The sequence below is a fragment of the Psammomys obesus genome, unplaced genomic scaffold, assembly GCF_907164565.1.
Source record: "Psammomys obesus unplaced genomic scaffold, mPsaObe1.curated_primary_1811, whole genome shotgun sequence".
NCBI classification, from domain to species: Eukaryota; Metazoa; Chordata; class Mammalia; order Rodentia; family Muridae; genus Psammomys; species Psammomys obesus.
Genome location: NW_026590062.1, coordinates 9502781 through 9527629, shown reverse-complemented (window position 1 = coordinate 9527629; position 24849 = coordinate 9502781). Strand labels below are relative to the sequence as shown.

Below are 24849 nucleotides of genomic sequence, written 5' to 3'. Positions count from 1 at the left end.
TGACTGTGGTGTGTGTGTCTGTGTGTGTGTCTGTGTGACTGTGGTGTATGTATCTGTGTGTCTGTGTGGAGGTCATAGAACAACTTCTAGGTTCTCACCTCCCACCTTGACGAGGCAGGGCCTCTCCTGCTTCTCCTGCTGTGCTTCTGCAGCTGGCTTGGCAGCTTCCGGCGGATGCTCCCTGCCTCCACCTCCCAGCTTGCTGTGGAAGGTCTGGGGTTACAGATGTGTGCCCTGCACCCTGCCTTTTACCTGCCATAGCGATTCACGGGCCTGTCCCTCTTTCCCCCATTTTCTCCTTTGTTCAACTCCAAGCCCTCAGGTGGTTCTTTTCAGAGTCTTAACAGAGACAAGGTCAGAACACTGAGGGGTCTGGGTTTCCAGGGTACCCTGAAATAAGTAAGGGGTGGGCAGCCTATGCCTCCTGGGGCAATTATTAGGATGTATTTTTAAATGTTTTGCATACAACAGATCTGATATAAAAGAGTTTTATTTGGGGGAAGGGAAAGGGAAGGGAGTTAGGGCCTGAGTGACCCATGAGGGCAGAGAGGTGGGGGAGGGCACCCAGGAAAGGGGGAGAAACCAAGGCAGAGAGAGAGCAAGAGAAGAGAGAGAGAAGGACGAGGCAGGAGTCCTTTTATCCCAGGCCCCTGGTGGGAGTGACCAATGATGACATCACAGGTGACAAAGCAACCTAGAAGTTGGCTAGTGCATTGACTTGTGGACGAACAGCAATGCAATGGAGCTCTGATGCAGCCCCCCACCCCCGACACACAAGAAGTACACCAGCAGAGAGGGTACCCAAAGATAAGCAAAGGCAGAGTCTAGGGGGAACAAAGAGGCAACTGTGGGTGGGGGCAGGGGGTGCCTGAGGACCTCCTAGAGGGACACAGTTCCTTCTTTGTATTATAGGGGATCCCATAAGTGAGGCAGAAGCACGCCCCCAAAATCAAAGTAGAACATAAACAAAACTATACCAATTAAAATAAAACAAAAACATTCTTTGCTCCTTGCCCAGCAGAATACCCATGCTGCAGCCTGGGAGACATCCCCACCCATCCTGGAACACTCCATCCTGCACCCCTCTGCACCTCCTCCGGAGCCCCTCCCACCTTTAATATTCCTATTCTGGGAAGCTGAGACCTCCAGAGGGATTGAAGAATGATGAGCCATTTGATTCTATCTTCATTGGACAGAAAAGTAAACCGAGGCCCGGAGGGATGAGGCCCAGAGTCAAGGTCCATCGTCAAGAGCATGGCTATGCTGGGAATTGAGCCCAGCCACCATTCACATCAGCACCGCCGCTTCCTATCCAATGTCATAGCCACGTTTAGCAATGACTCAGCAGATTTTGTTGGTCCAGCGACTGATGCCACTGTCTGAGGAGCCCTCCTGCAGGCTCTGGGTGAGACACTCCTGATGAACATCCAAAGGGTTGTCTTAGATAGGGCATTGCAAATGTTGAGAGGGGTGCAGAGGGAAGGGAGGTCCCTCGGTGCCTGTCAGCCACTTGCTTCAGGGCTGCGTCGCACCTGTGGCCAGCTTCTGAGGCCTACCAAAGACAGACACACTGTCCCCGGAGAGCTTCAGCCTGCCCATACTTCATTTCTCCTGCCCCTGCCTTCTCTGGTCTCCTCCTTCCTTCACTGAGGCACTCAGCCTCCCGCTTCGGCTGTGCTTTCTGCCACCTTGTGTTCTTGAGGAGAATTAAATTTGCCCAAGCAGGAAGGCGTAACACCCTATAATATGCTGGGAGAAGCCATTGAAATGGGAGTGGGGCGCAGAGGGCCATTCTGAGCCGCAGTCTCTTTGAGTAGCCTGCAGGGTCCACATGGTGCACTATCGGGGAGGGGAAGAAGTTGGGACACAGAAATACTTTTTATTCTCTTCCTTGGTTTTCTACATGCCCAAAGGACACTGGAGAGATGGCCAAATTAACCCATTGGGGCATTTCTGAAACCACTCCTGTAGCTATACGAGAAACAGCTCTTTCCAATGGATCTCAAATTTGACCCTGTGGATTCATGACTTGAAGTTCCAAAAAGAGTCCTGGCTGCTTTGGTTTGAGAAAGGGTTTCCTGTAGCTCAGGCTGGCCTTCTGCTCTATAAATAGCTAAGGATGACCCTGGACCTTTGCTTGATCTTTCTGCCCCCCAAGTCCTGGAACTACAGGTGTGTATAGACTATGCCTGGTCTTGGATCCCTAGTTGTTGTTGTTATTATTATTATTATTATTATTATTATTATTATTATTTCCAAGATGGGGGTTTGCTCAGTGCCTAAGTATGCACCAATCCTGGCACAGCAGTGTGCTTGTAACCCCAGCAATGGGATGAAGAAGGCCGGAGGATGGCTGGAGCCCAGGGGCCAGCCAACCTAGCCTTGTTGGTGAGTTCCATGTTCAGTGAGAGACTGCCTCAAAAAATAGACAAGGCAAAATGGCCTCCACACAGACACAGATATATCATACACCCATGTGAACACACAATCACACAGAGAGAGAGTGAGAGAGCGAGAAAGCCGGGAAAGGCCTCTAAGCTGAGCCCACAGAAGGGAAATGGCATTGTAAGTGGGAGTGAGAAGATGGGTTACTTGAAAATAAGCTCATTTTATATGACATTTAACTTATTTCACAATATGATCCAATTAGCATATTTTACATTTCGTTCCAATTAGCATATTTTACATTATGTTCCAATTAATTACCAGCCCTTCAACAAGACTAAATCAAGTATTCATTTTCTTCCCACTAAAATTACATCCTTCACTAGAGACACTTTCCATATCCCTCAGGGCAGGAGGGACATTTGAGTAAGGTCTCATCACAGTGGTCAGCTCTCCGGGGACAGCTTTTGCATCATGTGGCCTTTTGCTCCCTGAGGATGCCCTATGGAACACTGAAGACCCTCCTGGACCCGCAGGGCCATCAGGCTCCATGCTCTGTGGGGTCGCTAAGAGCGTCTAGATGCCACGCAGAGCATCAAGGCCATGTCGCTTCTGATCCACGGGTCTGCTCCCCAGGTCTCACATCCAGAAGCTGGCCCTGGCAGAGGCAGGGAGCCAGCAACTAAGCACCTGGCCTGGCTCTGCCCTGGGTCTCAGTGCTGAGCAGTGGGATTGTGTGTGTTGGGAGTGTGTTGGAGCTGTGGCAGCCACTTAACAAAGATGAGGGAGCAGACAGGAAACCTAATAGCCAGCATGTTGTCTAAGTGCAGCTAGCCACTAATCCACGCAGCGGTCCACCAAGGCGCTATGAGGGGTGGGCGTGGCTGGCCATGTGCTGGCCGCCATCTACCTCCAAGCTCTAGGTACATGAGGAAGCAAACTCCTTCCTGGATATCTAAGGTGGAGAGTGACTGAGGACCTGACATCATTCTCAGGCCCCCACATGCACACATACACTAACACACATATTCTTACACATGCCACATATACAGTTAACAGAAAACATGAAATAACTAGGAGCCTAGTGTTTAAAGAACTCATAGCTTAAACTGGTAGGAAACAGAAGCTATAGAAGATGACACAAAGGGTTTGCCAAAGAAGAAAGCAGAAATCCAAAGACACAAATGAAGCAGCAGCCATGGAACAGTGAATTAGACGTGCCTGAAGAGGGGGTTGCTGACTGGAACATGGACTAGAAGGAATCAATTAGAACCAGCACGGAAAGTCCTCCTTCCTCTCAGGTCCCCTCCCCTTCCTTCTCTCTCCCTCCTACCGCATCACCTTCCCTTGCTGGCTCCCTCACCCCTTGATTCTCTCAAATCCTGTCCCCTCTGCTTCCCTTCCTTCTCTTTTCCTCTTCCATTTTTTTTTTTTATTTTCTCACTTCTTGTGCCAATTTTTTTTTTTTTTGTCAACCTGACACACGCTAGAGTTATCATGAGAAGATGAACCCACAAACTAGAAAATGCCTCCATCAGACTGGCCTGTGGGGCATTTTCTTGATCAGTGATCGATATGGGAGGGTCCAGCCCATCGAGGATGACTCCACACGTGATCAGGTGGTCCTTCATTGTGTAAGAAAGCAGGACGAGCAATCCGTGAGGAGCAGCTGCCCCGCCCTATGGCCTCTGCATCAGCTCCTGCCTCCAGGTTCCTGCCCCGACTTCCCTCAGTAAGAGAGTGCGGTGTGGAACTGTGAGCTGAAACACACCCTTTCTTCCCTCAGGTCGATTTTGTTCATGGTGTTCATCACGGCAATAGAAACCCTAACTAAGGCAGCCCCAGATGGGGAATCCCAGCTCCTCACATTCTCACCAAATCACCTAGTCTTGTCTGACTGGGGCCTGCTTCAGCTCCTGCAAGTTTTGACTCCAGGCTACATCCAGAACCATCACCGCAAGCTCCTCATGTTGGGCCAATGTGCATTGTCTTCCCAAAACTTGCCTGGGTTTGGGGCACAGCGGTTGCCTCCTCATCCCTCCCCCTCATCCCTCCCCCTCACCCCTCCCCCTCATCCCTCCCCCTCATTCCTCCCCCTCATCCCTCCCCCTCAAACCTCCTCCTCATCCCTCCCCCTCATCTCTCCCAGGAACCATCCCCTCCCCCACCTGCCCACCCCCTGCCGACTCAACACACACCAACCATCCCACACTGGCCTCCGTGGCCCAATTCCAACCCAAGGCTCAAGGCTCATTTCCAGATGGAGGCCACTGGGGGCTGGTGCCCACAGGACAGCTCACCTCCCCCTACACCATACTGCAGAGCCCACTGTGAAGGAAGAGCCTGCCTGCCCACCTCCTTGGTCCTGAGTCAGGCAGGGAGCCATCAAGTAGTCTTCCAAGGTTGGTCTGTTCCTGAGAGAATCTTTTTCTTTTTAATCTCATTGTCTGTTAGGGCCACTGCCTTAAAAATTCCTGGAACATTCAGACCCCAAAGTTCAGGGCCAGAAGAGAGCAAGGAACCCTGGAGGATGATAAATGACAGTGTTCTCTCTTCCATAATGAAGTGTCTTTTCAAAGCTGGTTAACATTTACCAAGGTTATTGGCAACTAGGCAATGTTCTAAGGACTCGGCGCTGGTGAACGACTTAGTCTTCACACCCTGTGCCTATGAAGAAATGTCAGTATCTCCGTGTGTGTTATGGACGAGAAAAGGGGACGGGAAGTAAAGCAACTTGTCCAAAGTCAGACAGCAACTAAGGGTTAAAGCTTTATTTGACTGGGGCAGCAGGGCCCCAGGGCCCACAGGCTCATCTCTTGCCTGGAAGTAGCTCCACTTCCAGCTCACAGTCTGAGAGGACACTGTCCATCATGATGGGGAAGCATGGCCGACTTCACCGTGCAGGAACAAGATGTTGGGAGTCCTCACCTTTAAGCAGAGAACTCAGGCTGGAAGTTGGACCAGGTTACAGCCCTCAAAGGTCTACTTCCAGGGTTAGGCGAAGGATGGGTTGGCTCATAAAGTGCTTGCCTTGCAAACTTGGGGGCCTGAGCCCAATCCCCAGAACCCACATTAAAAACAAATAAACAAAACTCTGGCCCAGAGGCACACACTTATAATCCCAGTGCTGACGTGGTGGAGACAGGAGGATCCCTGGTACTGGTCACCTGCTTGGGGAGCCTCATGCAGTGAGAGAACCTGTCCCGGAAAGCAAGGTGGAAGGTGGAAGGTTCCGGAGGAGCAATGCCTGAGGTGATCCCTGACCTCCACATGCATGCACATTCACACGCACCCCCACATAAACAAATGTGCACACACGCCACTAAGGCCCACCCCCAACGGTCCACTCAAAACCACGCGCCCCGACTCCAATGCTTCCTCAACCTCCCAAAATAGCGCCACCCACTGAACACCAACTGTGCAAATGCAGGAGCCTGCACACCCTAAGCAACAACACGTGGCCTGAAGAGACAGCTCAGTGGTGAAGAAGAGCACTGGCTGCTCTTGCAGGGGACCTGGGTCCAGTTCCCGCCACCCACAAGGCAGCTCACAACTGTTTGTAGCGTCAGCTGTAGGGGGATCCAACGCCCCCTTCTGGCCTCTGCAGGCACTGCATGTGTGCGGTGCACGTACACACACGGCAAGCGTGGGGCAGGGCTCTCTGCGATGCCGCCACTGAGACGGGGGAGGCCCTCGGGGATTCACTCTCTGCAGCCGCGTGAAGCAGGTGACGGGAAGGGCAGAGAGCAACATCGAAGAAACTGCTCAGCTTGGGGGAGCTGTAGCCGGACAAACGTCCCAGCTGCATGTCAATCCCAGTGTATAATTACATCCTCACGCCTTCACGGGGCACAGGCGGCTTTAGTTTGGGCATGACCTGTGTAGAAGGTGAAAGAAAGGTCATCTGGGATTTTCTGGCTAGCCCAAGGTCATCCTGGAGAGCTTCACAAGAGCAGGAGGTCCTTGTGGACAATGAGGATGTGACGAATGCGGAGACGGAACACCTTAGCAGCTCTGACCCTAAACGAAAAGGCCTGCACCCCTTAGAGCTGGCAAAGAGAAAACGTTTCCTCTGGGGGCCTCTAGGGGGCGCAGCTGCCCATGGCTGGATTTGAGGCTATTTTAAGTTCTGTCACCGCTAGCCCCCTAGGTGTGCGCTCACTTGTCCCAGCAGCAAGAAGGGAGTAGAACAAGATGGAGGTCTGGTCTAGAAGAAGAGTGCCCTCTGCCTGCTTGGCCTGTGAGATGACCTTCTGTGACAATGGTGAGAAGCTTGGACGGGGTCGCAACCTGGCCATCTTCTCCCATGTGCCCCCACCTCTCCCCTCCTTCCTCCTCCCTCCTCTCTCCTCCCTCCTCCCTCCTCCCTCCTCCAAGCGTGGGGAATCTCCCTGAGCAGCCTCCCACCCGGTGGCCTCCCCAGGATGACTCAGTTTTCAGCTGACAGCAGGTGCCTGGCCAGGTGTCAACACTTGGCGTGAGCTCAGACAGACAGGCTGTGGGACAGGAGCCGATTATCACACTGGTGGGGGGTGGGGCGGGGAAGGAGGAGGGAAGATGGACACACTGGTGGTGGCCACTTTAGCCGCAGCTGGGTCTCCCCACCCACCCAACCAAAGTGGCCTGGGCCAGCCGTCTGGAAGTTCATGCTGTAAGAGGGCCTAGCCCAGTCTATACAAAACCTTCCTGCTTCCTCCTTCCTCCTTGCTCCGTGCGGTTGTCTGCACCACGCTCCATCTGCCGTTGCTTTCCTCCCAGAATATTTACCAGCACCAATCATGCCCCTCTCTCACTGTCATCCCTCTTCTCTTCCAGCTCTCCAAACTCCACCTGAACCCAGAGGCTGGGTCTCGCCTGTGGTAAGGCTTCCTTAGCACCCTGTATCCCTGCCAGTCCACCCACTGGAGGGCACGTGACCCAGTGCTGGCTGGTGGAAACAGAGCTCAGCCAAGAGGCCAGGGATTTTTCTTCCTCTTTCAAATGAGAAGGACCAGTTAAAGATCTGTTTATTCTTTTTCCCTTCTTGCTCTGGACACTTCCGTCTGGGGTTGTGATTTCCGGTGCCCCAGCAGCCATCTTGTGACATGGAAGAGATGGCGCTAAAGCTGAAATGACTACCTATCTTCTGTGGGAAATCAGAAGAATGTTGATGGCTGGGATGTTTTTAGTTTTAGGTGTCAGCCTGGCTAGGCAATGGTACCCAGATCAAACTCCCAGCCATCTACATGCTACTGTGATGGAATCATTAAGATTTGGGTCAGTAGGCCCTAAGTCAGGAGCTTTAACCCTCCATAACATGGTGACCCTCATCCAATCAATGGATGGTCTCAGGAGAAGAAGACTGAAGTCCCCAGAAGAAGAAAGAATTCTGTCAACAAACGGCTGTCAGTTCTTTCCTGAGCTCCTGTCTGCCCTGCAGACCTTAGCCCCTCTCAACGGTCACAAGAATCCATTGTGGGGAGGGAGGGAGGAAGGGAGGAGGGGACAGGGGAAGGGAGGGAGAGTTGGAGGGCAATACATACAGTTTCCTTTTTTCTGTACCATCATTGAAGCTGCTGACCTGCCTAAGGCTCCCAACAAAAAATAAGAGTCTCGGGCCAGAGGGTAACAGCGCTTGTCACCGAGCCTAAGGACCTGGCTTCAATTTCCGGAACCTCCATGGTAGAAAGTGAGAAGCGACCCCCGTAAATTGCCCTTTGACCTAATCACACATGCCAGATACACATAGTCCCCACACAAATACGATTTAATTAAAAATAAATGTATCCCAAAGCTTCATGGGCCCCTCTGGCCAACTGTGCGTGAGGCTTCGGTGAGCTGGCGTGGTGGCCACGTGTGCATGTCCAGCTGCTCGTCCCGCTTCGGTCAGCAGGGCTCCCCTGTGGTAGGACATGGGGACCAGAATGCTTTCAGGTAAGTAGATCCCCTGTGGGGATCTGATCTCAGATGTGTTTCCAAAACAAACAAACAAACAAACTAACAAATTATATGTACATGATCTTGTAGCCTGGAGAAAGAGAGAGGCTGAGGATTCAGCACTCAGCTCCTCTAATGCAATTTCTGTGTTGGAACTGTATCCAATGCGGGCTAAGCCTCAGCTTATGAATTGGGGGGGGGGGGAAGCATGGCTCAGTTTCTAGCATTAGTTTGCTCTTCTCATCACTGGGATGAAGTGCTTGACGGAGAGAGGAAGGAGTGATGCAAGCTCGTGGCCTCCTGAAGCTTCCATCCACTGTGACAGAGCAGAGCCGCTCAAATCGTGGGAAGCCTGGGACGGGACGACTGGCACTTTGATGGCGCCTTCTTTCCGATCATCCTGTCCTAGTCACCAGCACACTGGTCCATCAGTAAGATGGGTCTCTTACCTGGGTTTATTCTTTCTGGGAACTCCCTCGGGGACACGCATGCCCAGAGCCACACACACACACACACACACACACACACACACACACACACACATGCACACCAGGAACTGAGCTTCACATTTGCAGGATGAAGCCCCTGGTGGTCATTTTCACATAGGAACCTACTTGGTGCTGATGAACTGTAAGTCGGGTGTGACTGAGATGGGAAAATCTTATGTTTTCCACAATAAGAAATGCTTGAAATATATTTTAAAATAGATTAACCTAACTAAACCGGCCACCAGCAGGAGCGCAAGTGTGTAAACTCTGACCACCAGGGGGCGCTCTGCGCCCACTCCTATTTTGTTCCGCTCTCTGGCCTGCAATCTCCAGAGAGGAGGAGGGTCGGGTGGACAGATCTCTATGGCTCCTCTTGGCCAGCCTCCCTTCCACAGACGGACCAACTCTTTCAGCTCCAGAGGCACCGAACTTCAGGCACATCTGGGTCTCGTTAACTGTTCTGCCTGGTTCTTTCTGTGGGTCCTTTTCCTCTGTGAGGGAGAAAGGAGCCCAGATCACAGGCACCCACCTGGCCCAGCAGCCAGCCAACTTGGATTCAAAGGGAGAGGTGGGGAGGACTGGTCCGGCTTCCACAATGGAGTAGAGAGACTGGTGTCCATGAAGAAGTCGGGGAGGAGATACCCATCAGAAACCATGCACCTGAGTCCCCAGATACGCCCAGGAGTGACATCCTGGGGTGTGTGAAGTCTGCTGCAATGCCTGCTGGGAAGTTGGAACCCCAAAAGAGCTTACAGAGTCCCTGATTCACAGAATGTATTTGAAGCGTCCCATGTCTGCCTGCTTCCCATGCCCAGCACTGTCTTGATAGAACTGGGTCTTGGCTCGTACGATTCCAGGAAGAACCGAGAAGCTGGCTCTGGGCCCAGACCACCCTCAGGACCCAGGGGTGTCCTTCTCTTTCTTCTCCTCACCTGCCACCAGCTTGCTCCACTCTTTCCCTCTGCTCCATCACCATCAGGACAGGATTCCACACTCCCACTGAAACTCAGGTCATCAGGCTTGGCAGCAAGGGCCTGTCCCCACAGAGCCATCTCGCCAGCCCCAGCATAAATGTTTTTTTAACCTAGGGAACTGTGGCTGGCCCCCCAAAACAAGCGGGGAAATATACAGACAACGCAGACATCCCCGACTCTACCTGCCTGGGTGTCACTCTCTCAGATCCGGGAAGACAAATGAGATCTGGGACACTCGAAGTTTCTCGGGTGTGGCTGGTGTTTCTACCGTCTTTGAAAACTCTTGAGGGAAGCTCGGGTACACACGAGGGAGGCCAGCTCTCACAGGTGGACCCTATGCTGGATAGGGCCCTGCTGCCTCTTGAGGAAAACACACCAATCCTAGGCTGCAGCTCAGACACAGTGCCTCCTTGTCACCAGGGCAGGCCTCACAGGTCACCCTTCTGGGGTCCCTGTAACCCTCCTTCACCGCACCCAGCCCTACCTACAGCCTCAGGAAGTCCCCTGACCTCCAAGGGCCCCAAAGACATGAACTCTTGTCTACACTCCGCTTCCTGTCCTCGACTTAAAGTTTTCCCAATCTCAGAAGGCCAGAACACAGCTGGCCCCAGCTCTAGAGGGACAGAGAGGGCCCAGGAAGAGCCCGGATGCCTGCATCCACTCTGTCCTGAGGGACAGGGACAGGAATGACAAACAACATGCTCCTAGGGACTGTGACCCTCTGGACCTGCAGCCACAGGTGGCTCTTCACACCTTCTATTCCATCTTCTCAGCCATCCTCCACGAATGGCCTCGCTGTGCTAGAGCTAGCCGGATTCTGTCCATTAGTCACTCCACAAACATCGTGGCAGCGTGTTGCAAAGGCTTTGGGGAGCCAACCCCCCAGCTCTGCTAATCCTTTATGGGGGCTTGGACAAATCACGTGACCTCTCCGAGCTTCCAGAGATTTTGTTTCCCGCCTGTAAAATGAGGACAAAGTCTTAACCTCCAGGGGCCGAATGTAACAGACACTCAGTAAACGGAATCCATCACACAGTGATCTAGGGCCGAAGAGGTGAACGTCATGTGTGTGTGTGGGGGGGGAGAGGGTGTCAGGCACCTCTTGAGCAGGAACCTGTTTCATGTAAGTGTCACAGAGAAAAATGGATGAAGGCTACCTGGAGGGGGGGGGCTTTCTCAGGCCTTAAAACAACACAAAAGCAAAAGCCCTAGACTGGGTTCCTCTTTTATTTTTGCTACTAAATCCCTCCGTGACTCTGAGCCCCTCACACTGTGGACCTGAGGTTCCTGCCTCTATCGAAAGGCAGTCAATGGGCAGTGACTGTAAATGGTTGTGAATGGCTTTCGTCTTTGAAAAGTAAACGCACAAGTCTGCCTCCTTCGAGCTGGTTGGCTTTTATGCCTGCCCACCCAGGAAGTCATTTGGACACTCTGGACTAACATTTCAGCACTTCTGAATCTTCTGGGAGGCTGTCCTGCAGACCTGAGAGCTGCCCTCTCATAGGCTCCTGATCTCAGCTGGACAAGGCCAGGAGCTGAAAGTTGGCAGAGGGGATCCTGGGCAGGGGAGGGACTCCAGCTGACCCAGTTTGGTTCTGGGAATTGGCCCAGTGCAGCCTGCCCTTGGCCTTGCCCCCACCCCACCCCCACCCCCTGGGGAGACAGAGGAGCAAGGTTGGGCCACTCTGAGCTGGCTCCCAAACAGACCCCTTAACCCTGGGCCACAGTCCCAGGCAGCCTGGGCGGTGGCTGCAGCAGCTCGTCTTCCCCAATGTAAACACCACAGGCCCTGGGGGCCTCCTCCACGCCTATGTCCTCAGCTGCTTGTGTGCTGCTCGCCAGAAGACAAAGGGTCCATCAGAGTGTCCATTCACTTTTGAACTGCCACCCAAGCTCTCACCCTGCATTTACGGAACACTCAGCTTTTACCGGTGGCCGCAAGGGTCTTGGTGTAAGGTTTTCCTCTCTCCTTCCTCCCCTCCCTTTCCCCTCCCTCCCTCCAAAGTGTCAGCCTCCTGGCCTGGTCCCTTCCCCCCAGTGACAGACAGATGCCACCCCCATCTGGTGGCAGTCAGGGAAAGTGCTGTAGTTTAGCTAACTGGTCCTCCAGCCAGACTAGAGCTAAAACTAGTGCAGGTCTGGGCGCTGTCCAGGCTCCAGGACTTGATCTTTTCTTTCTTTTTAAAAAATGTCTTATTTTTATTCTATGTACATTGGTGTTCTGCATGTTTTGTTTCTGTGCAAGAGTGTTGGGTCCCCTGGAACTGAATGAGCTGCCCGTAGATGCTTGGAATTGAACGTGGGGCCTCTGTAAGAGCCAGTGCTCTTCATGGCTGAGCCATCTCTCCAGCCCCGCTGGACTTGTTTTTTGTCTTCTATGAACTTCGGTCGGCCTTCTGACCCCTCCGGGTTCCAGGCTTCTATCTGGCTCTGTAAAGGGCCTTCTGGGCCCCTTCCCATTCTGTCCCACAAGGCATTATGAGCAGCCCTTAGACTATCTCCAAATCAAATTCATTAATTCAAGCATTCATTGAGCGCCTGTTGTGTACCAGGCCTTGGCCTAGCTGCTAAATGCAAAGATGATGGATTGGAACCAGCACCCCTAAACACACACCAGGTTCTTGTCTCCATGCCTGGATCCGATGCTTCGTGGCGGGCCCAGCTGGGGACTCAGTGACTCGCGTGTCACAGCGGCTGGGAGAATCGGTCTCCTCCCCTTCCTCTACCCGCCCCGCCCCGAGGCCGCCTCCACCCGCGGGATCCCAGCGACGCGTCCGACGCGTCTGCTCGCCAGGACTGCTGCGTCCTCCTGTCTGTCTGTTAGTCTGTCCGTGACGGGGGCGAGGTCCGGGCTGGAGCGAAGCGGTCCTCTTCCCTCCTTCCCTTCCTCCCTCCCTCCCAGGCGCCGCGGGGAAAGAGCCAGCGCGGAGATCACGGTGAGCTAGCAGCGCAGGGACCCTACGTCCCTGGCTCCAGCAGGCCCACAGGCGAAGCCACCGGGCGGGGACACAGCGACCTGCAGCTCTTTTGCCCCTGGGGACGTGACCCCAGAGGAGACCTGGGTTGCAGCTGCACCCCCCCCTCCATCTCCACATCCCACATCTTGAACTCGAATTCCTGCATCCCACATCCTTCATTCCGCATCCCCGAATCCTGCATCCCCACATCCCCGCATCCCACACCGCAGCCCCCGGGAGCACGCGGCCTGGGCTGGGGGACGCGCTCCAGCCGAGCACGGGCCACTGCGGATGACAGTCTAGAGTCCGGTACCCACTCTTCTCCGGGCACCCCAGGGACCGCAGGGTGCGGACCCCGAGCCTCCCTGACAGCCCCCCACCGGCTCCCCATTGTTCTCTGCCGCGGCTCACGGGAGGGGGAGGGGTCTGCTCCCTTCTTAAAGGGCCCTCTCTCCTTCTTGTCGCCCCTTCAGGTCGCGAACACCAGTGGGGTGGGGCGTGCCCAAGGCCCCCGCCCCCCCCCCAGGGGTCTCCCAGCCGCAGCTCCGGAGCCGCGATCCACACGCTCCTCCTCCTTTCCCTGGTAGATCTGCGACCACTCAGGCCGGCCAGGAGAGGGGACAGGGGTGCGGGGAGCCCCGTCGGGAGGGGCGGACCCGAGTCACCCCGTAGCACGGGATCTGGGACGCAGAGCTGGGCGCGCGCAGGGAGCAGCAGGCTGGGGCCAGGGCCTCCCGGGTGACAAGGCCCTGCGTGGTGGACAGAAGGAACGGGAGAGAAGCAAGGGAAAGGCTGGACCTAGAGGAGCAAGCGCCTTCCTCCTGCACCTGCACCGAGAGGACCGAGGAACTGAGAGCAGGTCCCCCATCTAGGACAGACACTGCCTTCCGCGCGCCCCTGGGTGCAACAGCTGCGCCCTGCGGGAAGGGGTCCTTGCGTCTGGATGGCCACCCATCCCCCTAACCCAGGCCTCTAGGCCTTGGAGAGGAGCCCGGCTGGAAAAGAGGCCACACTCCTCGCCCGCCCGCCCTGGAGAGAGAGGACAAACCTTCCCCGGTGCTCCCAGGCCCAGGAGGAGCTGGGCCAGCAACAGTGGGGACCTGGCCCCGCAGGCGACAGCGGCCATGTCACGGCCAGGCCAAGGTGTGATGGCACCGGTGAACGGGCTGGGCTTCCCGCCGCAGAACGTGGCCCGGGTGGTGGTGTGGGAGTGGCTGAGCGAGCACAGCCGCTGGCGACCCTACACGGCCACCGTGTGCCACCACATCGAGAACGTTCTTAAGGAGGATGCGCGGGGCTCGGTGGTCCTGGGCCAGGTGGACGCCCAGCTGGTGCCCTACATCATTGACCTACAATCCATGCACCAGTTCCGGCAGGACACAGGTGAGTAGACCCCCACGGGCCAGGCCAGCAGCGCGCAGCAATCCCCCCCTCCCAGCATCCCTGTAAAGGGAGCCTGGGGTTCGGAGGTCCTCCCTGTCTCTCTCTGTGGTCCAGATTAGCACGTTGATTCCATCCCTATAGTCTTCTATTGGGGAGGGGGAGGATTTGGATGAGTGAATCGCGGCTCTGAGCCTCAGTTTCTTCCCCTGTGCAGTGGGTGGATTGCTGTCTCTCAGAGCTCTGTAAAGAAAGATTTCTTTAGGTGAAAGCCCCTCCCTCAGCACTGAGCCCCTCAGTGCTGTAGCGGACCCACTTATCAAACACACAGGGATGTTTGGTTTCCGTCTACTAATCACAGGCAGAAAGTCCTTTTGATTTCTAGTGGGCCATTTTCTAGGCAGAAGAAATTGAGTCTCCCAGAAGCTGAGTGATTCGCACTCAGAGCTGGGATCAAAAATCCAGACAGCTGGGAGTCCAGAGCTGGGGTGGCAAGCTGGCTGCTGGGGTAGGGATGGGGGTGGAGGATATTATGGTGCAGGTGATGCCTGGGGGGTAGTGGTGATGGGGTGTCCGTGGTGGGGGTGGGGTCATGATGGAGGAGAGAGTGGTGTGGCAATGATGAGACGCTCAGGTGCCGTGGATCGTGGGATTCCTTGATGGTTCTGCTGGGAATCGAGTTAGGATTGGACTGTGTTGGAGGGGGAAGGTGGCCCTGGGGTCTGAGATGGCCGTATCTGTAGTACAATAGAAACAGTGGTGCTAAAGATGGCCTCACTCTCAGGCCTTCTCTTCTTCCGGGTATTTGTCAGCTCTATAGAGAGTTTCTGCCTCATCACTGGGCAGCCTCTGAGATACACATGACAGGCAGTGCTCAGTGAGGCCCTGCCTCACTGGGGACCAAAGAGCCCTTGGTGTATTTGACCCCGAGGGGAAGTAATGGTGGCTGGGGAGGCCTCTATTCTTCCCTGGGTGACTGCTGCAAGCAACTAGCTTGAGGCCAACAGACTCTTCGTCCTCCCTGTAGCTTCCTGCCCAGGCCTGGAGGCCGCTAACCACCTGTAGCTATTTCAACTCACAGTAGTTAAAAATACATCAGCACATAGCTACGCTTCAATCACTCAAGAGCCACCATGCGGGGCTGGGCAGGGTACAGGGTGGACCCAGAGTTTCCAGGGCTATGAGTGGCACCTCTGTAAGTCCGGACGCATCTTCAGTGGCCCAGCAATGGGCCCTTTCAGTGTAGCTGTTTTCATGGCTTTAGGCATCAGCTGTGGCCATGCCTGTCCTAAGGACATTCACTGACCTCCTACTTTGTAATGGAGTGCAGCAGGGATCAAGACCCTTCTTAGCAGGGACTGACTGGGACTGACAGGTCCTGTGGAGTCAGGGAGGAGGCAGGAGGTGGGAACCGGTGAGATAGAGCGATGTGGGTCCTTGGGAAAACTGGACGGGAAGTGGTATTTCCAGAAAAGGAGAAGAGCCAGTGCAAAGGTCCTGCGGTGAGAAGGAACTTCGAGTGTCTGTGTCTACTGAGTTTGGGAGGCAGGGAAGCTGGCTGCAGATATACAGATGTAGACCTGGATTGTGGGAAGGACTTTAGACTTGATCCTGAGAGTTGGAGATTATCCTGCAGTCCCTGAGGCTCAGTTCTGTGCAGAGAAGGAGGGTAGGTGGTTTAGCTTTCTGTAACCTCAGAGTGTTGACTTTAGAAATTTTTCAGGACTTAACATGGAGGGTAGGGGTCCTTAGAAGCAGAAACAGCCTCTCCCGGGGCCCCTAATTTTGTATCTTTGCCTGTGGCCCTCCTCTGGGGCCTCCTTCAAATCTCAGCACCCCCACTTCAGCTCGCAAGTCCCCAGAGTCCCAGGCCTAGTTCATGCCCCTTACTCTCTCCACAGCACCATGCCCCCATCACAAGCCTTTACCTCCCAAACTCTCTCCAGGGCTTCTTCAAGCCTCCTGGCCTATGAGCTGGAAAAGGAACTGGGCTTCTGAGTACCTACCACAATCCCCTTGCAAGGTGCAGGGTCTGGAAACCTATGGGAATATAGGAAGGGCCTAGGATCCTGGGAAGCTTCGGGAGTAGGGGGCAGGGGGCTGCCTCCCTGCAGACAGGCTGGGCTGAGCTGATTAGGAAAGGCCTCTGGCCCTCCCTGCCCCAGTTCCAGGAAAGAACCAAGATGCAATCCAGGTCTCCCTTTTGTTCTGACCAGCTCAGGGACCAGGCCAGAGGATCTCTCCTCCCCGAGCCTCAGTTTCCCCTTCATGTCACCAGAGAGAATAGAGCCTGACTCACCTCACAGACCGACTCCTCCCCTACAGTGAACCTGCGCCTGGGCACACTGTGGTTGAGAGAGACAAAAGGAGGTAAATCCAAATGCCAGGGGCTGGGAATTTTGCTCAGTTGATAGAGTGGGCATAGGCCACATGGCAGCACACAGCTGACATCCCAGCAGGCAGAGGTGGAGGCAGGAGGGGGCCGGAAGCCCAAGGTCATCCTCTGATACATAATGAATTCATGACTAACCTGAGACACAGGAGGCCAAAACGCACAGGGCTCCCTTCTAGACGTGCTTGGTATCAAAGTCCCTGGAAGCTTCTAGAAGCTGACGTGTCCGCAGGTAGGGAGGTGTGAGTCTGGTTTTGCCCTGATGCAGGAGCTGGTGGCCTTTTAGCCTCTGGGGGACAAGCACCCTGACTCTGAAGCATGAGCACTGCCTGGGACTTCTGCAAATAAGAGACCTTGGCTGGGTTCAGATAAATACTGCGGTCACCGCTGACATTTGAATTTTGTGCCATTTTCATGGCTCATAAAACATTATTATTTTTTTTTTATTACAACTGTCTGAAAATGTAAAAGCCACTCTCCATTCTTAACCTCCTCGGGCCAGGGGTAGGTGTGTTGACCCCTGGCTGCAGTTCACCCTGCTCCCTCATCCTGCCAGAGCATCTTCTAAACTTGCCTGTGGGGTGCGGCACCCCAGAACACCCAGTGTGATGTAGGCCTGTCTCAGGACGTGCCAGACAGAACTCATGTTCAGTGAGAACACACACGCAGCCACAGCCTGCCCATCAGCCGCTGGCACACAAACGTCCAGTCTGCCTGCAGGCAGCCAGCCAGCCTAAGCAGAGGGAAGGGGCCAGGTGTCAGGCTTGGGGACAAGAGGAGAGGACAGACCTGTCACATGGAGTGGGAGGCACATGGGGGAGGAAAGACATGAGTGCTGTTTACACAGCTGCTCCAGATGTTTCCACTTCTCCCCACGGGAGGGGGAGGTTCCCACAGCCCCCGCCCCCCAACATGGAGGCAGAGGCTACATCCCATGTCGGTGGCAGGATGTTAGATCCCTAACAGCTACACCCCAAAGCTGTTTGCTAGTTTCTCCTCGAACATCCATGTGGGTGATGGTGTTTTTTTTTTTGTTTTTTGTTTTTTTTCTGCACAGGGATTTGAACTTTGAACTCAGGACCTCACACACACACACTGGGCCAGTGCTCTCAGGCACTGAACTACATTGTCAGCCCTCTTTAGTGTTTGTTCATTTTGAAGCAGGTTCTACCTGGCTGGCCTTGAACTTGTGACCTTCCTTCTCATTTCTCCTGAGAAGGGATGACAGGCCTGGCTGGACTCCCAAAGCTTAAAGCTTAGTCGAAGGCCTCCCCACCCCGGATGAACCACGGTGGTTGCAAATGGACAGGCCCAGAGGGCTTTGGCCAAGCAGGCAAAGCAGATGCTGAAGAGCCACCAGGATGTGGGGGTGAGGGTGAGGAATGGCTTCTACCCGCACACACAATTCTCTGAGGCCTCCAAGATTTAGACCACAGATAGGGAGACCGAGGCCCGGAGGAGATAGGTCACAGCTTAGCAGCCCCAGAACCTTGCCCCAGACCCGCTCTACATAGCTAGAAATGGGTGATCTGGTCCCTGTTGGTAGTGGACTCCATTGTCTCTGTGGCCGGGGCAGTGAGGGGTGGGGAAGGGGAATAGAGAGCTCCTGTGTGACAGGTGTCTCCCATCTTCCTCTTCATCCATTCTGCGAAGAGACAGCTAAGACAGACGCCATGCCGGAGGCTCCATCAGCAGCTCTGTCTCAAGATGCTAGACACAGAGTCATCGAGGGGCCTACAACCCTTCCCTGGGCAGCCAGGATTCTCTTATCCCTCATCCTGCCCTTAGGTCCTGCCTGAGATGCTTAGACTGAGGGGGATGAGTGAGGTCACCCAGAGAGGAAGGGCAGCTGTTGCCATGGCAAGCACTTCCAACATTTTCAGTCCAGACGGGGAGACAAAGCCCCAGAGAGGGTGAGTGGCCTGCCCAAGGCCATGCAGCTTTTCTCTCCCAAACCAAAACTAGGTTTCTTAAGCCAGAGCCTCAAGGAAAGAGTTGAGGGCTGAGTGTTCCCTCTCCCTGTCCCCTGAGAGCCCTGTTGGGCTTGTTGTCAGGGTTTGAACTAAGGCAGGGACATCCAGAGTTACCCTGGAGCCTCTAGGGCCTGGGTCCCTAACTACCACACCCCTGGGACCCTTTCCTGGCAGGTCTAGGGATTGTTGCCAAAGCAAGAAGGACTGGAAGGAGGGTTCCATCAGGTCTGGCTAAACCATCTGTCCCTATGCCCTGCTGTCGCTGTCATAGCCCACGGTACCCCCTTTGTACTTCTGTACTTTGGGGTCTACTGTTTGCCAGGCCCACAAACCTCTTGAGGTTCCATCATTATTCTAATGGATGGTCATTGGTGCTGCCCATAGCCTAGGCCTAGGTTAGATCTTGGGGGTCATGGAGAGAAAGATAAAATCAACCAATTTCAGGTCTCAACCAGTATCAAATCCATGCCAGAACCTAGGAAAGACAAAAGCCATCACATCACAGAAATGACCTCTGAGCCCGGTTTTGACACTGAGGCGAACAGAAAGATGTATGAGAGCTCACGTGCTAGCTGTGTGATTGTGGGTAAGCCACTTAACTTCTCTGGGCCTCCAATTCCTGCAGTGGAAAATGGGAATAAATCCCTCCCTGGGACGGTTTCACGAGAAGCCTGGAGAATACTTTTGTACGTCATTCTTACACTCAGTTAGGTAGGAGAATGACCTAAGTGTCTTCAGATGAGGCCCAGGCTGTTCCAAACAGGCGACATAGGCTTGCGTGGGTGTACAGTCCTGTGCCAGGGTCCAAAGAGCAGCAGTCAGCCAAGGAGATGCACTCAGGCCTGGGGACAGAAGGAGGCCATGACAAGCAGGGGACGGCAAAGGTGGTCCCTTGGGACGCTTAGGACCTGACAGACTTGGCCGCCAGCTGCTGCCCTTTAGTGGCCAGGCCCCAAGGGACCCAAAGCCAGTGTGCAGTACCAGTACCATCATTAATCTCAGGCCCTGGGGGGCTGGCACGGGTGAGCCTGGGTGGGTAGGCTTCTCTGTGTTGAGGAGAGCTCTCCCTAGCCACTGTGTATGCTGAAGCTGGGAGGTAAGAGCACTGGTCCAGGCAGGTAGGGGGGATAGGGAGGTAGAGGGGTTGGGAGGTAGGGGGGTTGGGAGGTAGGGAAGGTGGGGGGATGGACAAGACTGCAGAGCCCCTCCCCCTCCAAGGCTGCTCTGTGATATCATGGATGGCCACGAGGGTCCTGAGTGTGTGAGGAGGGGTCCTGGGTCACAGTTCCTCTTGCCTCCATCCCCTTCTCTCTTCGCTGGCAGCTACAGGGTCTATCTTAGATGTGAGGGGGTTACTGAAAGCCAAGATGGGGGTGCTGGTCTGATGGAGGAGAGAGAAGGCAGGGTAGGTGATATAGAAGGGGCGTGGCTAAGATGGAGGAGGAAGCCAGTGAGGGGGTAAAAACCTGATGGGAGGAGGATGAGGAGGGTACAGGGGAGAGAGGGGGCCCTCATGGAGATGAGAGTAAGGAAGAGGAGGAGAAGTCACAGCAGGAAGTGGGAGTTTGGGGGCAAGGAGCATTTGGGAACCCCAGGGGCCTCTTCCCATAGCCCTCTACTTGTGTGTCCCTGAACCTCCTGCCTCTTACCTAGCTACTGACACAGCAGAGCCACAGTCAATGCTGGCCAGTCCTCAGCACAGCGGTTGCTTCCCAGACACTCATTCACCTTAAGCCCACTCAGCCAAGGATGTCAGTCAAGGAGACAGGGGCCCCAGACCCAACACAGACCACCTTGGGATCCTGTGGGTGAGGACAGGGCTCCCAGGCCTGGCCTGGACACAGTGAGAAGCTGTGACTTTGGACAAGGCCCATTATGGTCACCAAGCCTGTTTCCTCATCAGCAATATGGACCCAGCAACAGCAGCAGCAGCTTTGGCTAGACTGTTCGGCTTTTACTCATTTTACCAGGGCTGTGAATGTGGCTCACTTTGGGACATTCCCTAGTAGGCATGAGGCCCTGGGTTTGCTCCCCAGTCCTGTATGAACTAGGCATGGTAGAGTACAGCTGTAATTCCAGCACTAGGGAGGCAGAAGCAGAGGCAGGAGGATTAGAAATTCAAGGTTATCCTCAGATACATAGAGAGCTTGAGGCCAGCCTGGGCTATGTGAGACCCTGTCTCAAAAAAAAAAAAAAAAAAAAAAAAGAAAAGAAAAAGAATTTAATGAGTGTCCACTTTCTGCAAGTGTTAAGAATGTCACAATCAAAGGGGTGGACACAGAAAGTCTACCTCCTGTGCTTCAGTTCTGGTGGGGTGAAGAACATAGCAGAGGAAGCCGGGTACTACAGAAGCCCAGGACACAGGCTGTCACTGGCCTTGAGCCTGCACAGCTGCCAGACTGGGGCTAAGTCTCCTCCAGATCCTGACTATGCCCCAATGGAGCTCTGCCTCCATTGCAGAACATCTCTGGGCCCCTCCCACAGTCTCTCTGGACCTGGTCCAGGCTGCCACCTCCACCTGCCCAGACAGCAGTGGCACTCAGTGACTGGGGTGCATGAAGGAGCCTGGCAGGGAGCCCTGCAGCTCAGCACCCTGTGCTGTAGAACAAAGGACCCAGCAGCCATCATCAGTGGCTGCCAAGGCAGCCTACCCACACCTGCAACCCAATGGCCACCTCTTCCACAGTGACAGCGCCATGGCTCCTGTGCATCCCTCTCTCTTGGGCTCCTGTGGGCAGAGCTCAAGAAATGGCCTCGTGGACGTAGAGGGATCAGGGGTCCTTCCTGTCAAGGTGTGAGTGCAGGCCCTAGGGAAGAAGCAGTCTCAGTTCAAACTCTCTCTGACTAGCCAGCCAGGAGATCTCCAAGTTGTTCATCTGTTTCCCCATCTGTACAGAGGCTGCAAATTCAGTTGCCTAACTGGATAACGGTGTAGGTAAAGACTGGAAAACCACAGATCTGAGAGCATCTTATGCTCCAGTACATGGCACATAGTAGGTGCTCAATAGATCCTTGAAGGTTTTGAGCCTAGGATGACATCTGTAATTCCAGAAGTCTGGAGGCTACAGCAGAATTGTTCATTTGTAACTAGCCTAGGCTGCATAGGGAAACCCAGTCGCAAAACAAACAACAACAAAAACACTTGAAGTCATGCATGCCCAGGACGGTCCTGACCCAGCTCCGGCTACCTGTTGCTGAGGAAACCAAACGTTGTAGCAATGTCTCTATATTCTGAAGGATCTAGAAAGCCAGGCTAATGTGTCCTTTACCCCCATTTTTTTTTTTTGAGAGAGAGGGTCTATGTAGCCCTAGCTGTCCTGGAAATCACTCTGTAAACCAGGCTGGCCTCAGACTCACAGAGATCCACCTGCCTCTGCCTCCAGAGTGCTGGGAAGAAATACACAGGCCACTATGCCTGCCTACACTCCCAGGTTTTAAAGTGAGGTTTTTTTCCTCACTACAAGCAGTGGGTGAGCAGAGGGAGCCCACATTCATGCCAGTGAGAGCCTCCAGCCTGGCTGTGGAAAGGGCCCACTTAACCCCATCCTTATCCACGCATTGCATCATTCGTTCTTTGCATCATTTATTTATTGCGCCATTCATTCATTGCATCACTCATTTGCTCATGTTCAGCCATCGTTTCCAGTGTTGACCTTGAGCTACTGACGATGCCGAGATGCAAAAGAGGCTGAGAAAACCTGCCCCAACCTTCTGGGTAAGGGGCATGGCCAGAATGAAGGGGACACAGACACCCTGCCACCTAGTGATGCGGTTTGGTGCTCCGGAAAGCAGGGTGATAAAGGAGCCTGTGGGAGAGTCTTTGATTCTCGTTTGAGGTGGTGGGGACGATTCGAGGACAGACGTAAGCCAAGAAAGTTAAACTCAGCAGGGAGGAAAACTGGGAAGGTGGAAGAACATTTTAGACACTCAGGATTTGGCAGGTTGCAGCTGTTTTTTAAGTATTGTATCCATTTCACAGGCTGGAAGGACACAGCTTGGGGGACCCAGGGACGGAGGATTCAGGGTCCCTCTGTCTCCTCCCCCTCTCCTTCTCCTTCTTAGCTGCTGCTGAGCCAGGGTATCTCAATCCCAGGGCATGGGAATTGGTGTCAGGGAGGCCCCAGGGCCATGAGGTGCACAGGCACCCCCCCCCCCCGCACACACATATACACACGCTGCAGCAGCCTTGGGCATCAACGGCCAAACAGAGTGGAGGAAATCTGGGGGCCCGAGTCCTCCCTGACTTACCGCCAGCAGCGCACCCCTAAGGAGCTTGGGCAGCCCTGTGTCCAAACCACCAATGGGCCAGAGCCAGGCCTGAAAGTCCCACGGGAGCAATCAGAGGGAAACAGGATCTGCAGGTTCATTGATCTCTGCTGGAGCGGGAGGCCCTTGACCCAGCGCCAGCTGCTTCTACCCCAGTCAGCCAGTGCTGAGGCTGGACTTGTGTGTCTTCCTGAGGAACCTCAGTTTCTCCATTTTTCAAATGTATCACCCTTGGGGAGATGATGTCAAAAGACCTTACTCAGCACAGGGCTGCCGCTCATGCTGCAGGAGGCCACAGCAGCCCTGCAGACAGCTTGAGCTGCAATGCTCCAGGCGGGGGTTTTCGTTCAGCCTCAGCCGTGTCTCTTGCTCGCTATGTAACCTCTCTGCCTCTGTTTCCGCCGTGGTGACAGGGACTTGTGTATATACGCAGTTAAAGAAGCAGCCACAGAAGGCAGGTGGCCCCAGACTGGAGTCTACTGGACCAGGGAACCACAGATGACCCTGTGTCTGGCATCCAGAGATGCTCAGACTTGCTCATCTGCCCAACCCCCAGTCAGAGGACCCCACTTTACAGTCCATCTATGGCTGCCTCTCACAGGCCCTCCTTCCCACCATGTCTGGGTGCCCCTAACTCTGGTCATTTCCCTCCAGAAAGTGATCCCCAAAGGGAAGGGCCCCTACTAGGGACTTTTTAGTGCCAGAGGAGCAAGCAAGGGTTACTTCTATCCACTGTTCTGAAGTGCTCCAGCTTGGTGGTGAGACCCACACACTCATGCTGGGCCTCTAGATGTGTGTGTGTGTGTGTGTGTGTGTCTGACTGGATCATCCTGGTCAGAAAACAGACTGAGGTACCCGTGAGTGGAGGAATTCTAGGTTAGGCTACCTCCTGGCTAAGCTGGAGGCCTCAGGAAGCAAGCCATCCTCTGATTTGGCCTTCCTCTACTCTGCCCTGCCCTAACCTCTCACCCTTCCTTTTATTGCCTCTCTAGAACTGTCTCCTCAAAAGTTAAAGGGGACAGGTCTGTGTGGCCTGCAAGGGAAGGGAGGGAGGAAGAGGACTGCAAAAAGCCCGCAGGGAGTGCACATAGTAGGTGCTCAGCAAAGGGCGTACAGTAGTACAAACTGATGGTGTCGGGTGGTGCTGCGCTCCCCACCCCCAGCCTCCCTTCTGTCACTGAGTCTCAGCTCAGCTTCCGGTCCTCCCTGACTCTGTTGCCAGCCTCTAGGCTTCGAGATTCTCTCTGGCATGGCACATGGTCTCTGCCCTCTAGCTCACATGGGAAACTTGCTGCCTCTGACAGTCTATGAGTGAATGTCCCTGTCTCTGTCTCTCTCTTTTTCTCTCTCTCTCAGCCATGCTCCCTCCCTTCTGTGGCTGTCACCTCTGTGCTGTCTCAGGCCCTGCAGCCTCCAGCAGACACTAGCCCCCAGCCAGCCCCTCAATTGTCCGTTCTTACTGAACAGAGAAGGAAAAAGCAACCACAAAAGCTGACACGCAACACAATACAACACAACAGGCCCAGGACAGTCCTCTGCCCAGGTGCTGACAGCGCTGGCATCCTTCTCTGGGTAGCCAGACCAGGTTTGGAGAAACCTAAGCAGTTGCCTGTCTCTCAGGCTCACACACTGGGCATCCAGTCTTGGGCTCATTGTTCAGTCCACAGATCTAGGCCAAGGCCACCATGGAGGAGGCCAGCACGGATGTCTAGAAAATATCAAGATCCAAATGCAAGCAGACACTGGGACCCAGCTGCCTCCATTCCCCACGCCCCCTAACCCCCATTCATGGCCACCCTGGGCTGGAGGGCTGGATGGGCAGGCAGCAGCGGGCACAGCAGTGCAGGGTCTGGTAGGGAGGGCTCAGCTGCCCTAATTACTCCAGCTCTCCAGGCTCCGATCTGTTCTCAAAAGGACTCCAGGGACACTGCCTTTAATAACTACCACTAAACAGGCAAGAAAATCCATGCCTGGTAAACAGAACCCTGGGGAGGAGATGCGGGCTGGCCAGCTCCCAGAATCCTTTGCTGCAGAGTGGCCAGGGCAATCTCCAGAGCCCTCTCCCACTGCCCAAGGTCCACCTCTCCTCCTCCCTGCTAGGCCCGGTCCCTCCCCTCC

General features: G+C 54.5%; 1 protein-coding gene across 2 annotated transcripts in view; it reads left to right on the top strand.

Annotated features, from left to right (window-relative positions):
* The first annotated feature begins 12510 nt into the window (after positions 1–12510).
* Dtx1 (deltex E3 ubiquitin ligase 1) overlaps positions 12511–24849 on the top strand; it is a 29710-nt gene continuing 17371 nt past the window's right edge. For both annotated transcript variants that reach the window (XM_055605895.1, XM_055605894.1), the window contains exons 1-2: positions 12511–12699; positions 13194–14103. In XM_055605895.1, the coding sequence (XP_055461870.1) occupies positions 13845–14103 (259 nt within the window). In that variant the 5' untranslated portion in view covers positions 12511–12699; positions 13194–13844. The remainder of the gene's footprint in view (positions 12700–13193; positions 14104–24849) is intronic.